Consider the following 15,723-nt stretch of genomic DNA (forward strand, 5'->3'; position numbering starts at 1 on the left):
CATAATAATTTTTTATCCAGGACTTATGTTTAGTAGATTGTTGTTCTACTAACTTGGGAGTTGAAGCTCAACCTCCCACTATGGAATTAAGCTAAGTCTAATTTTTTTTTCCATAACTGCATATAGTGTTATTTAACTTTGATACATTAACTACAAAGATACATGTATACTGTTGAGACTGATTTCTTCATTCCACAAAAAAGAAATTTGGCTCTTAAAATTAACTTTTAACATTATTTGTTCAATATTTTCTTCCTTAGCTTTTGTATAATGTGGTAAACAGATCTTGTTAGATGGTTTGTTTGGTCAGTTTTGAAGTGTTCCTCTTTGTGAAATACCATAATTATTTGTTACCTAGTGATATGTAAAAGAAAGTCATATATTAACTATAACAGAAAATCTGAACTATTTTTCAGGAAAAGGGAGCTCACATGATTCTTTTGACAAAAACTGGTGGAAAACTTTGACACCCAACTATTACTTCCCTAAACAGTCAAACTTGTCAACTGTAGGTACCAACAAACTTGTTTTAATTACTGGCTTAGCAGGACTTGGAATGTTTATTTTGGTAGCCCTGATGATTCTTATAAGATTTCACAAAAAACAATCAGATGAAGATTCTACCAGGGATAGCCTTTGTACTCATAATGGAAACAGTGGTAAGTAGCAGAATAATGTAATTTGTTAATTTCACAGACTGAAAAGTTTCATATTTTGGTCACTTGAATCAAAACTTACTTTATACACTGAATCAGTCATAAAATTTACAAAAGTTACTTATTATTCTTTATTATACATTTTAAAATTATCATATGCTATTTTACAGACTTTTACATATTGGAAACGTTTAAAAGCATAAAGTATTTAGAGAAAAATAAATCATCTATACTGAACTGATTCTCAAATGAAATAAGATCATGATTAATTCAGTTATATGAGATTATATGCATTATGTGAAGGAAGCAGTGTCTTGTATACTGAACATGCTTATTAATATTTTAATTGTTGTAGATCAGAGTCATATTATGGGTGAAGGATGTGTGACATCAGATCTACCACATTATGATCCTCCACCATCATATGAAGATGTTTTGAAGTTCATTTTCTCTCCTCCAACATACATTAGCGTTTTTGGAACACATTATAATCAGGTGAACAGTGCTACAGAAATTCCAGTCACTTCAGCTGGAACTGATAATACTGCAGACGTGTCTGAAAATATGATTGATCAAAGTGCAGAGACATCTCATGCTTCACAAACTGATCTAATTGGAGAAGATTGCAGAGCTGTTTTAAGAGTAAATTTACCTTTATATGTAAATACAGAGGATTCACAGCAAGTAGTTGGTACTGAAAATAGTCTCACCAATTCATTATTAGTTGAAAACTACCCTGAATCTTCTATTTCTCTTAATTAAAGAGGAAGTTGCTGTTAATGTTATGTGTACTGTTGGTTTTGAAGTTCCAAAAAATAAGATCTGTTATTTAACTAGACGTGCCTCAGTTACAGCACACTGTTTCTTCTGGAAATATTACTTTGCATGATCAACCTGGAAACTGAACAAATCAAGCTTCCTTAATTTGTGATTGTTATATCATCCCATAGTTTGCCACTTAGTATTATTGCAAGCCATCCATCCACTACATGACTTACTTCTGAAAGCAGATGTGCACTTTATATGATGCATACTTATACAAAATCTTCTTTGGCATGTAGGATGCATCAGTTTCTAATTGCTAATGCTGTTTACCATTATCTCCAGCAACTACATGATGAAATTAAAAGACAAAATCCTCAAGCTGATTTAATATTCTCTGAATTTTATCTTAATTAGCTTCATCTTTAAAAATGATTGAATATCATTCTACGTGGAGAAGGATGAAAACAGAAGAGAAAAGATCCCCCTTGTCTTCTGTCCATTAATAACAGATCTTCAAGAAATAATAACAGTAGCATTCTGGTCTCGCATTGTTCTTTTGTTATAAAAGAAAAATTTTCAAATCTTTTGATAGCTATTTTTGTTTTCAATTCTACTCGAAAAACACAGTTTCTAAATTATAATCCCACTTTGTGAGAAATGGCTTTATCACATTCTTCAATCAACACCTTATTACTGGATCAGTATGATTCCTCACATTGGCATAATCCATTACTCACTAATGTAGTACTAATTTATAGCTAAGAAAAGGTTCTGTTAATTGGCATTCAAACATAAAATTATAAAGAAAAGGCAATCATCTAATAGTTGGGAAAGCATACGAATTTACAGAAAATCTTGTTATTATATGCTTTTCTACTGTATTGGAATATCATTAGTACTTTTTTATTCGTACTAATTTATTGATTATAGCTGTCTCATAGATATTTGTTTTATCCATAGTTAATTCTGTACTTCTTTAAATAATTTGTTGAAGGATTTGGAATAACTTTTAAGTAAATTAAAGCAAGTGCCATATTAATATTTGTGTTTTTTGTGTTGGTATAACTAAAATATCATTTTATATTTCTATGTTACAATATCAGTTCATGGTCTTCCCTTGTAGTACTGGCCACTGACAGGCAAATTAAAAACTTATGAAATAGCTGGAAAAACAATGAGATAATTGTTGCAGAGTAAATACTTCTGATAAAACAGTGAAATAACAATATTGAATACAGCTTTTTCTTACAAAAACAGAATTTATTGATTCACACCAAAACAAAGTATAACAATCTTTTTCTGTAGTGAACTTACTGAATACACAATGCTATCTGTCCAACTTCTGTTGTTTGATGTCAACAGAAGAAACAGTTACTGAAGCTAGATATTTACACTGGACAAAACACAAAGGAAATATGTATAATTAAACTATGTTCGGTAATAAATCACAATTTTGTCTGGTCACCCTTAAGTCTTACCTTTACATGTTAAGAGTCTGTCTTAACATTGGTTTAAGGAAAGACATACCTTCCTGCTTGTTTCCTTCTTACATAAGTACCACCTATGACCCTGTAAGTGTTGAGTAGGCCCAGAAGGACTGAGCTGCCCAACTATAAGTCTAGCCTAAACTAAGTCCATGTTAAAGTCATACACAGTTTCCAGGCTTTTACTGTTGTTTTTATCGTACTGCAAAACATCTCATAGTGTATGGTTGCTTTACTTATCCGATGGGCAGATTCATGTCCATCATCAAATGTACACAAGTGCCACTTTGCATGATTTTGTGAATATCATGGCAAATCTGAATGAGATGATGAGTCAGAAACTATATTTCATGTCTGAACACCAGGAGGTTAAACAAATAATCTTGTGACTGCTGCACAGTTGCACAATACTGCATAGAGTATCTTCAGCTTAGTCAATAATACTGTCAGAAGTCATAAACTTAGAAAACATATTGTTGACCGTCTGAATAATTCATTCAGCCAAACCATTAGATTGAGTGGTATGAAAAAGTTTTGAACGTTTGCCACATTTAACACTTTATTTACATATGTCTGAAGAGGCTGTCGAAGTTGGCTTTTTGCTTCATATGGGTTTCTTCAGGGCCTTAGGATCAAGATATCCATGTTTCAATTAACTTATTTGCAACAACTGCAATAAAATGTTAATCAGTGGATGTACCTCAATTTACTTGGTAAAGTAACTGATCCTGGTGTTAAACAAGTATTTACCTGATCTTCACAATAACTGAAGACTTGTGAACTTGGTATACAGAAGTACATATGTAGTCATTTGTTGTGGGTGGAATGAAAGAAATAAAACTTGGGGCAAAGATATATAGAATATAATCTTTATTGACTGAAGACAACAAAAATGACTAATTGGTATAATAAAAGAACTTGCATTGTAATTGAATTAAAACATAAAGAATAAACTATATTTCATTAAAAACAATAATTAAAGGGCAACTGTATTTGACAAAAAATAAATTACAATAAACTTTTCTTGTAATAAGTGTGAATATCACATAATCAGTGGACATTACCTAAAAACAGTGAAACAAAGACAAAACCTTGACAATGAGTTCTAGTTCTTTCTAGATAAAAAACAAATCTGTTTAGAAATGCCAACATTGGGGGTGGGGACATTTTATTTGCTCCTTGTCAGAGACTAATCAGAAAATTTGATCAAATATATCCAGGTCTGGAATTACTTGGTTGCTATGGTGCTTAACTCACAATTTATGGGTTTTAAACCCATCACTGAACATGCTTGTTTCTCAACCATGGGAGTGTTATAATGTTACTGTCAATCCTACTATTTGTTGATAAAGATTAGCCAAAAAAGTTGATTAATTGCTTTCCTTATAGTCTTTCACTTCGTAATTAGGAAAAACTAGCCATTTATTTCCTTTAAGTGAAATTCAAATAAAGAGTAACAATAACTATGTGAATAAATATTTCTATTCCATGGGATAATTAAAGAGCAGTATCATATATACAAAGTGAATGTAGAACATAATGCATCTATCTCATGAAGCAGTAGATAGATTCAATGACCAGACAATGTTACAAAGACATGTGACTTTTATTAGATTTTTTTACAATTGAATCAGAAATTTTGAACAGTATATATATACTATAGTGAGGTATGTGGTGTCACACTAGCACATACTAATTACCAATATAAGTTCCCTGGAAATTCTCTACAAGGGAAAACATGTGAAAATATCACAGAGTTTGCTCTGCTTTTGTTATAAGCAGTGCATATACATACACAATATAAGTGTTAAGACCACCTCCTAATGTTACAGCCACAAAAACTAGTTTCACATGGTAGCAGTAGTTCACAAAACACTCCATTGGCCACCAATCCTTGTACCATGTGATGCCAATAATATCTTCTTCCTTAACAGTGGTGAAGCTACCATGTATGCTTGTATCCTCAAACTTCCACAACATTTTCACAATTTTCTTTTTAATTTTGCTTCTTTGAAGTGTAAATAAGAGAAAAGACAATTGGTCATCAACATCGATCACCATGTCTTGAACTACTTTTTACCTTTACCAATGAATAGTAGAACTGATAGTCACACTGTAATGCCAAAGGGCTGGAATGAGTTCAGAGTGGGATTCAAACCTACGATTCACAGATTGTGCATCAAGTGCCCTAATCACCAAGCCAATGATAAGATTTTGATTTTATCTGTCACAACACATGAAAATATATGACATAAATTGAGTGATATCGTTCATTTTCTTCTAATGATGTAAAATTATGGTTGACATTCTGCTGAAACTCAATGCCAGTTCTCAGAATTCCAAATGAGATACAGAGCTCCATTACTTTTTGAGGTTTTGGTTTGAAATTTGCACAAAGCTACATGAGAGCTATCAGTACTAACCATTCCTAATTTAGTAGTGTAAAACTAGAGAGAAGGCACCACCCTGCACCAACTCTTTGATCAACAAATGGTGGGATTAACCATAATTATATAACATCTCCACAGATGAAAGGGTGGGCATGTTTGGTGGGATGGGGATTGAAACTTGCGACCTTCAAATTGTGAGTCGAGTATCTTAACCATTCTATCATACTGGGCTACCATTGTTTTTTCTGTTTCTTAACAGCTGAATTTAAATGGTGTGTTAAGAGGTGTTATTAAATTGCACAAACTTTAAACTCTGTAAACTATAAAGCCAGGTACTGAAAAGGTGTGAATTAATACTTCTTCAAGGAGAATTACATCACTTTATGTAATACTGTACAGGAAACCCTAAGAGTAATTATTGGGATTAATTACAATATTGAAGTTTTTTGTTTTCGAAATTTTCTATATGAATAGGAATTTTATTACTAGGAATATCATAGATTCACAAACATTTTAGTTCATAATTAATTTGTGAAAAAAAAAAATGCTTCACAATACCATGAGGTCGTTTTAAGGGTGACAGTTAATACTGTTATTCATTTCAAAACTGGAAAACACTCTTGTAGCGGCAGTTGCTGCCACTAACTGGCTGCCTTTCCTCTGTTCAGTTGTTCAAACTTAGTGATGGCTATATCTAAACCATAAACGTCTAGGGTCTTTCACATGGCCATTTAACAAATTAGAGGCACAAAGATCCAGTAAGAGGAGTGTACAAATATGATATAAGGAACATATAAATTACATCTGAAAATATAAAAGTGCCATACAAATATTAATGTTGTTAAGTTTGTTTGTTTGTTTTTAACTTTCGAAAAAAACTACATGAGAGCTATCAACGCTAGCCGTCTCTAATTTAGCAGTGTAAGACAAGAGGGAAGACAGCTAGTCATCACCACCTGCTGCCCACTTTAGGCTACTATTTTACTAATGAATAATGGAATTGGACGTAACATTATAACGCCCTCACGGGTGAAAGGATGAGCATTTTGGTGTGACGGGAATTCGAACCCACGACCCTCAAATTACGAGTCGAGTGCCTTGACCACCTTGCCATGCCGGGCCACTATGTTTTTGATAAAAGAAATGAAGACAACCTGCAATACTCAAATTTCTTCATTTAATCAGTAAATTTTAGAAAAAAATATTTTATTAAAATTTCTGACTTTTTTCTGTTAAAATTATTAATGTTTACTGAAAGATTGCACATTTTTTTAAGATATAGATATCATATCGTATTGGACGATGTATCGATACAATCGTATCATGACTTTACAATATGATACTTGTGTTGTATTAATTTATCGACAACCGTTTAGTAAAAAGTATATTTCATTTTGGTTTGTTAGTTATTAATTTCAAAGGTAAACAATTAACTTTGTATGCTACCTTCACTACGGGTATCGAAAAAAGTTTTTTTGTTTTTAGCGTTATAAACTTTAAGACTCACTGAACAAACACTTGGAGGTATTTAATGTTGAGACAAAATACCAAAGATTTGAACTCCTGGAAAGCTACACGAGGACTAGTTGCACTAGCAGTCCCTAATTTAGCAGTGTAAGACTAGAGGGAAGGCAGCTTATCATCACCACCCACCGCCAACTCTTGGGCTACTCTTTTACCAACGAATAGTGGGATTGATTGTACCCTTATAACGCTCCCACGGCTGAAAGGTCGATCATGTTTGGTACGACGAGGATTCGAACCCGTGACCCTCAGACTACGAGTCGAACGCCTTAACCCATCTGGCCGTGCTGGATCCAATAGCAAAGGACGTTTGTTTATTTGTAATTAAAAGTTCCGCTCTGCGACAGAGGTAAGTCGTCGGATTTACAACACTAAAATCAGGAATTCGATTCCCTTCAGTGGACAGAGCAGACAGCTTCATGTGACTTTGCTATAAGAAAACATACACAGAAACATACATTATAGTTAAAAACAAAGCTACATGAAGGGTCATATGTACCATACCCGCCAAAGGCATCGAAAATTGAGTTTAACATTATGAATCAACATAACATTTAAAATGTTCATCATTGTTTATCTTGTTAAATTTTAGGTGAAAAATACTGAAAATCATTGATTTAATTTATTGAGGGTGTAAAAGATTGATTCTTAAAATACCATCTCTAGAATACGATTCTTTCTATTAATTTTACTCACACCTATTATATTAGTGCAGGTGGCGACGTAATATTATACCACTGATTAGGCCTATACCCTTTGTAACTGATTTTGTATACCCCGTGCATAAACGAATTAAAATGATGAATTTATATTGAGGTTTAGTGAAATTATAGACTTTATTAGAATAAATTAGCTGATAAACATTTAAAAGATTTTATTGCTTTTGTCATATTCAGACTGTTGTGAAGGAAAGTCAACTAACTGTATTTGGTTTAACAGATTTTTTGTGCCAGACGGAGCGCCTAAACTTGCAACCTCAACTTCAAGTAAAGAACTAGGCTTAAGTTTAGCATTGGAGTTAAAACTTATTTAGTAGCTGTTAAAGGGTAAACTGAGTAAAAAGGTGATTTACAAATTTTCTTTTTCTCCTAATGTTGCTATATAATACAAATATTTAGTTTTAATAACAAAAAAAAAAAGTTAAACGACAATTTAGCTAGTTGGAATATTAGGCCTAGAAAAGATGTTTTAAATTGTGCTCGTTGTCTTTGGATGATTATAGATTATATGAAATACTGGCCCTTGTGCCCATTTAGGTTGCCACTATTATTGGGCATGGGAAAGAAAGCACACATTCTTTGGGTACGAGTGTTTTCTGATTATGTTCGTGGGGAAAATATGTTAAACTTGTTTTTATTTTTCTTCCATTCAGATTATCTGGAGTTAATGTAAACTTGAAAATTTTCTTCAGCTATATACACTATTCTTTAATTCTTCGGTAGTTCTTAATATTCTGAATTAAGTCTTGCAGTTTAGAATAAGAATATGTTAGATGAGTTTTTCTTATTTCTAATAATAATTATTTAAAATTATAAGTAGTAAGTTAGAAAAACTTCTTGAAAATTCTAAATTTATATCTAGCCCTAATTTCTGAAGAGTTAAATTTAAGGATAGAAATAAAGTTGTGGTAATGTTAGTCATGCATTCTTGAGCTAGACAGAGGAATAATTACTTTGCAGGATTCAGGGCTTAAATGACAGCTCATTGACATGTAAATGGGATGAGTAAACTTATAGTTTTTAGGGCAAGGGTGAAAAGTACATGCTAGAGATAAGGTTTACTTAAGCATGCTATGTATTATCATATTTGGGAAAGCTCTAAAGGTATTCTTTAAATTTAACTTCTCAAGTATTATGATGGTGAGAATGATAGCTGATAGGGAGAAAATGATAGGGAATATGCTATAACGTGAATAATAGTCTTAAAGATAAGTTTGTCAGCCTTAAAGATAAATATAGTGCATTAAAAATTAGCATGGTTATTATTGGAACATGAGGAATATTAAGAACAAAATGGATAAGTTCATGTTATAGCTGGACAATTTAATTAATATGACTACATTAATTAGCATTTCATAAATTAATTGATTAATCGACTAATGTAATGAAATTAAATATCTTGCTGTTTTTAATTGTTCCAACAATCAAAGTTACTATTACATTGATTGTCTGGAAAATGTAAAGATGTTTTATTATTGTTATTGTTGTTTATTCTTATATCAATAGTTAATTAATCAAAATTATGATTAAATTGACTGTCATGAAAATTAGGAATTTTGATTATTTTGAATATGTGGGTATTTGGTATATTTCCATTGTGTATATTAAAAAAAATAAACTTAGTATTCCAAAAATTGTTTAATTAAACAATTATTAATCCTTAAACAGCAGCCATCATCAGTTGATAATGCAACTCACAACATTGCTGCTGTTTAATAAGGGTTAAACAATATTCTAAATACTAAGTTTATTAAACATGCTATTGTGTGGTTGTATAATGTGAAGATATGAATAGTGACCAGTGACACTTTTTTCTCCACTTCATATATCCAGTGTATGGATTTTCTCATAGTGACTATAAAGTATGTTCATACCAATAACATGTTTGAACATATTTGTTGTTAACCACAAACATACATGTTAGGGATGCTTTGTGATTTGAAAGTTTGGTAATGATTCCCATTGCCCTAAATTTACTATTTCTGTGTTTGTTATGCCAGGCTTGAAAATAATATTTTTGTTTGCTGTAACCCAAAAGTGATTTTAAGATGTGGGTAAATTTTCTTTTCCAAATTGCTTGATAAAAACAATTTTGGAAATTCAATTAATTTTGTAATCACTTCAAACACAAAATTTTAACTCTTTCAGTGTGGGCTTGGTTCTTGGGACTGACCTTATAACTATTTTGTGCTTGTTATAGTTTTCATGCCATGACTTAAATTAGTAAGTGTATGTTCACAAAATTTGGCAGGTTATCGGCAAACATTACAGGGCTTTCATATGCAAATATCATATTTTTTATTAATTTTTTTTTTATTGTAAGGTTTGTTAAGCAGTGTTTTTCTCGTACATTTTTCATTTTGTGTCTTGCCTAGCCAACATGCAAAGTAATTTTCACTTGAAGAATATAAATACTTTTATGCATTAGAAAATTTTCAAATTCCACATGTGAAATCTTTATAATATTCACATAATTTTCTTAAGAAAAACCTTCACATTTTATCTGTTATTTTCACCAACAAATTACTATACAGGTTTGGTTGATTTGACCAATCTTATAACCACCATCAAAAATTAGGATATATAAATAGTGTGTTTTTTTGTTGTTTTAGAATGACTACAAATTATAATTCAAACATAAATGTTTAGTCTAAATAGCATAAACCTTATAAAATTATACATTTAACATTTATGTATATATTTATTATTTTTTTTATATTGATCTCTCAGTCATGCCTTGCTAACAATACAGCAGTTACAATGAAGTAGTTCGTGTGCACTAGTATTACTGTATCCAGTAATATACAAGTGATGTTTAATCTTTACGAAATGACCTGTTTTAGCTGTGTTTTTGTGGACTATTGTTTTTTTTAAATACTGCCATATGTCAGTTATAATACATTATAAATATATATAGATTATTACTGTTTATAAATAACTTCTTAAGCTTTTAAGACCAGAACAGTAAACAAAGAAGTATAAAGTGAACAATTTTCCATTGTACTTTTTTATTGTAGATTGTTAAGCCTTATAAACTTTTGCTCATGGAAGATGTGAAATAATTTTGGCTTTATAGAAATATTTGATATAAACAAAAAAATAAAATATATTATATCGATATCATAGAATTCCACTGTTATATATCAAGCGTGTAACTTAGCTGTATGTGGGTCTTAACAAATATGAAATTTCAAGTAGACTAAAGACATAACTTGCCAGCTTGAATTTTTTTACCAGAAGAATAAGATGACATCATAATACTTGAAAATGGCTGAGAAAGCCACTAGGGGACATTCTTAGATTTCTGTTGGTTCACATGTCATAGACAGAAGTGTTTCCAACAATGGAAAGAGGTTAGCAGGGCCAGTGTGTTTGATTCAGTACATGAGTGATATCAAATAGAAAAGATAGGAGGTTATTATTTTATATTCTGGTTTGTTAGTATCAATAATTTGTTCCTGATTCTTAAAAAACTTTGTATTGTGACATTACAAAAGTGAAATTTAAACCAATGCTGCATTCAACATACCACACAACAAACAAATTTGATGTTTAAATTAAAAATTAAATAATGTATAATATTAATATTTGAATTAAAATTTATAGTTTGATATCAAACCTATTAACATGAATTGATGATATGGTAGTTCAATAAAATTTTGAATGCGAGCCAACAAATGTGATGACATGGCCTCTGACCCATGACCAGTGTATAGAGGATTAAATCATGAATATGTGGACATACAGAAAACATTTGACACTTCTGACATTCAAGTAGTTGAAAGGATGCCAGTATATTGCAAGATTTTATCGATTTCTCTCACAATGCACATATTTGGTGACCTATACTGACCTCCATCAAAGAAGTTCAGTTGACTGTTGTTGACATTTTTATGGCTTGCTTTCCTATTTCATCTGATATGCTAATTGATTCTACAGGTAATTATCTTCCCATTGGATGAGTTTCCAATCAGAATTTTTAATACACAAGAACATTTTTTGGAAATGGAAACACAGAACAGACTTTTGCTCACCATGTTAATGTATGCTTCTTAAGTAAATTCTTCTCTGCTAGATTGTATTTTTGTTAGTTTAGTGTGAAGATTCCTGGAGATAAGCCATGTATTGTAGTTGAGTATATGAGGGACTATTTCTAAAAAATGGAAAGAGGTGAATGGGGCCACTGTGTTTGATTCATTACTTAAGATATGAGGTTCTTATTTTATAACTTGTCAATATTGGTAATTCAAATTTCTAATTTGTATGAAGCTATAAACTCATTATTTTAAAATCACAAACATCTAATTTTAGACAGTGCTGCTTTCAACATCAATATTTAGTTGACATTGTATTCATTTTGAAATAACCAGTCACTAGCTGAAGCCACACAAAGATTGCTGTCAACTTCAGCTGTATTGATATCAGTTTTTTTTTAAAGTTCTTATGGTGATCAATAGACTGATCAATTAAAATTAATGAAACTTGATATTTCTTTTTATTTCTATTAGCTATTTTTAATTTCTTAAAAGGAAAGAGAAAATGATGAAGTTTGATCTTCTAGATTTTTTCCTGTTTCTGCATTTAATAATCCAGTTATTAATAATAAAAAAAAAGGTGGTTATGTTGCTATAAATAAGAAACATAATAGAGTGTAAAAAAACCCACTAAATTTATATTTTATTTTGTACTTAAGTAGCTAGAGTTAGTGGTGGGTATTATGAGCTATTTGCCTTCCCTTTTGATGTTGGATCATTAAAGGTCAAAGGATGTCATCACATTTGTTGACTTGGATTCAAAGTTTTATCAAACTACTGTTTTATTAATTTATTTTATAAAGATTGGTATCAAACTACATTATAATTCAAAAATTCATATACATTATTCAATTTCTTTATTTAAAATGTTAAACACACCTAAACATTGATTTTTTTTGTCTTGTGGTATGTTGAATGCAGCACTGGTTAAGATTAGGTATTTGTGATATCAAAATACAAAGTCTATAGTTTTGTATGAATTAGGAACTCACATTACTGATATTGACAAACTAGAATGTAAAATAACCCTTTATCTTTTCTATTTGATGAACTATCACTATATTTAGTTTGACCATGTCACCAGTTATTCAGCCTTTTCATATTTTTACCATATATTATTACATCTCTGAATATGATCTACAAAAAAAATTAGGATGGTGTTCAACCTACTTTTTGAGTTATAATATTTCAAGTGTCCTCTGACCATACGTTTTTTATTTAAAAAAAATTCAGTTCAGGTGCATTACTGTGTGCAAATATATCCATACAATTTTGAAAAATGCCTGTCAGAATTTTATGAATCCCACTGAAATATTCCAACCAGCCTTTCACAATGTTAAATAATGAAGTTGTAAGAAATAAGAATGAATTAATTCATTTCTGAACAAGTTTATTGGCATAACTAGTTAGATCTCATGGCAATGCAAATATATTATGTATGCATTACAGTTATGCAGATATGGCTGGGTTTAAGATTCATAATATAATAAATACAAAGGTAAATCAGACACAAAAAGCACAGTGCTACAACAGGGGATAACAGAAAGATTATAGTCACACCAAACTGCAATAATCGTGACAATGAAATGTTTCAAAAACTGCTTTGGCAATAAATTAGCCTTAACAACATCAAATAAACATTGCTTTGTTCAGACAGCTTGAATAAATTTTTAAATTCAAGTTTGATTATGTTGAGATCACTTTGACAAAGAACATGTTGGAAAGGAATCCAGCTTTCATCTTTACGTGACCTTGCAGGCCATGAGAACAGTTTCTTGATTTCTTCATAAATGACACCAACACATTGAAATGTACATCTGATCTTATATTTTATGTTTCCCACATATCATTCATGATCGTATGGGCATGCTACATATTGTCATTGCTATCATTAGACCCTATTTGAGCTGCTGCAGCATCACTTTCACTGCTACTACCAACAGTTACAACTGTGTACACATATCATCTGATAGCCTTGTCATATACAATTTGTTGGTAGAGTGGGGAATAAAGCTATGATGTGACCTAATACCTGCCACAGTTTTGCATTTTTCATAGTGCTCAAGTAGATCAAACTTTACATAATTCTGCAGGACTGATTTCTGATTGACAAGAAAGAACTGAATGCCCTGAATGTGGTCCTTTGCCCAATGGTACATATCAGAGACACTTAAAATTTGATAATTTATTATTTTTCACAACCTTGATTTTCTGAAGGTCATGTTCAGAGATGTAAGGATATATGGTAAAGGCTGATTAGAATATTTCAATGGGATTCATAAGTTATTTCAAATTTGTATGGATATATATGCGCACAATAACACACCTGAATTTAAGTTTTTTTTCAACTAAACGTATGGTCAGAGGATACTTTAAAAAATTATAACTCAAAAAGTAGGTTGAACACCATCCTGATTTATTTTGTAGATCATATTCAGAGATGTAAGAATATATGGTAATCTGAAAAGGTAGAATAATTGGTGACATGGTCAAACTGTAGCCTGAAGTAGGGCTATTTTTAGCTAAATCATAAGTTGCATGCAACTAAATGTTTTTACAGGAGATCTAATAGACTTTTAATTACAACAGTTGCTGACTTATCAAGTGATATAGGAAATTTGAAAATAAAATTCAGCTTTGTATCATATGAAGTCTTAGAGCTATGGCTCATTAAATAAACCAATGTGTTTTACGATTTTGGGTTTTTAGGTGATTTTACTGCCTCACCATGCAAATCTTAAGGCAGATAAACTTGGTGTGAGACCATTTTTGAATTCTGTGAGATTAATTCAGTCAGTGTAGCAAATTTCAGCCTTCTGCCACCATTACTCTTGCAGCTTTAAGCAGCCAAGGTTGCCCGAAAATGAATTTGCCAAAAATAACAAGAAATTAATTAAATTTTACAGGGCTGTAAATCAGAAACTATTAGAGATATTGATCTAATTTTTGGCAATTTTTTGGGTAGATGTGAATTTTTTCAAAGCATTCTGAGGGGTCACCTGGAAAATTTTTCAAATATAATGGTGTCCTTTCTTTTTATCAAGACAAACCTTTGTACTGTTGAGTCTTTAGTCTGAGGTATTGTATTTTTTTTAGATACAAATATAGGTTAGTTATTAAGCCTGATAAATGATAATGAAATTCTGTGATATTGATGAAGTAATTTAGGTTTTTGTGGTTATTCAAATATGTTTACATATAAATGTAAAACCTAAAAAAAAAATTTGTTTCACATCATCCAGGTGCAAACTGATTTAAGGCTTAGCAAGCTACAACAAGCAGCAACTGAGTTCAAAGGCTGTAACGAGAACTTTTAAGAACTTGTTTATAAGTAATAACAATCTATATACATAAACAATGTATAATAATTGAAATGTGAGAATATGTTACTGAATACTAGACCACTAAAACACACACCCAAGAAAGGTCAGTTTTATATTATTGGTTACAGTAACATTAGCAAATGTGTTCCATGACATTAGTTTCTGCATTGTTAGCTAGGCACACTTAAAAGGTCAATATAATAAAAATAATAAATCTGTATACATGTATAAAATTGAGATTTAAGCTATTTAATCTTTACATTTATGTTTTTATTTTATTATATATAGTCATTCTAGAATGACAGACATAATTTATATTAATTTCTTTATTTTATATGGTGGATATGAGACAGGTAAAATCAACAGAGATTCATAAGTGAAAATAACAAAATATAAAGTTTATTAAAAAAAACTTTGGTAGAACTATCCAGACATCATAAGGATTTTGTTTGTGAAATTTGAAAATTTTCTGATGCATAATTATTTTTAATCTTATAATGAAAAGTAATTTGCAACATACAAAAACAAAAAGGCATGAGAAAAACATTGCTTAACAAACCTTAAGACTTAATAAAAAATCTGATATTTTCTGTGTCAAAGCCTTGTAATGTTTACTGATAATCTGCCAGATTTTATGAACACACATACCAATTGAAAAGTAATAGCATGAAAACCATAGAAAGCACAAAATGGTTTCAAGGTCAATATCAGGTTTTGAGCCCACACTGAAAAGATTGAGTTTGACCCTCCCTCTGATAGACACAAACACACAAAATATCTTGACTTACCCCCTTTTTGAGTAAGTTTCTCAAAGTATGGATCTATCTA

The 15,723-nt window shown here is 30.9% G+C and overlaps 2 protein-coding genes across 10 annotated transcripts in view; both read left to right on the forward strand.

Annotated features, from left to right (window-relative positions):
• The window catches only part of LOC143248374 (uncharacterized), a 37,935-nt gene extending 35,473 nt beyond the window's left edge, over window positions 1-2,462 (forward strand). The window contains exons 11-12 of the mRNA XM_076496737.1: window positions 417-659; window positions 1,012-2,462. Coding sequence (XP_076352852.1) covers window positions 417-659; window positions 1,012-1,418 — 650 coding nt within the window. The 3' untranslated portion in view covers window positions 1,419-2,462. The remainder of the gene's footprint in view (window positions 1-416; window positions 660-1,011) is intronic.
• Window positions 2,463-7,532: 5,070 nt separating this feature from the next.
• LOC143248384 (RNA-binding protein 39-like) overlaps window positions 7,533-15,723 on the forward strand; it is a 60,796-nt gene continuing 52,605 nt past the window's right edge. For 2 of the 9 annotated variants that reach the window (XM_076496772.1, XM_076496749.1), the window contains exons 1-2: window positions 7,539-7,635; window positions 7,759-7,882. The gene's annotated coding sequence lies outside the window, so the exon portion shown is untranslated. Of the gene's footprint in view, window positions 7,883-15,723 lie in introns of all 9 variants that reach the window. The other 7 variants (XM_076496754.1, XM_076496746.1, XM_076496766.1 and 4 more) reach the window with 7 other exon arrangements.

Source organism: Tachypleus tridentatus, chromosome 1 (assembly GCF_004210375.1).
Source record: "Tachypleus tridentatus isolate NWPU-2018 chromosome 1, ASM421037v1, whole genome shotgun sequence".
Taxonomy (NCBI): domain Eukaryota; kingdom Metazoa; phylum Arthropoda; class Merostomata; order Xiphosura; family Limulidae; genus Tachypleus; species Tachypleus tridentatus.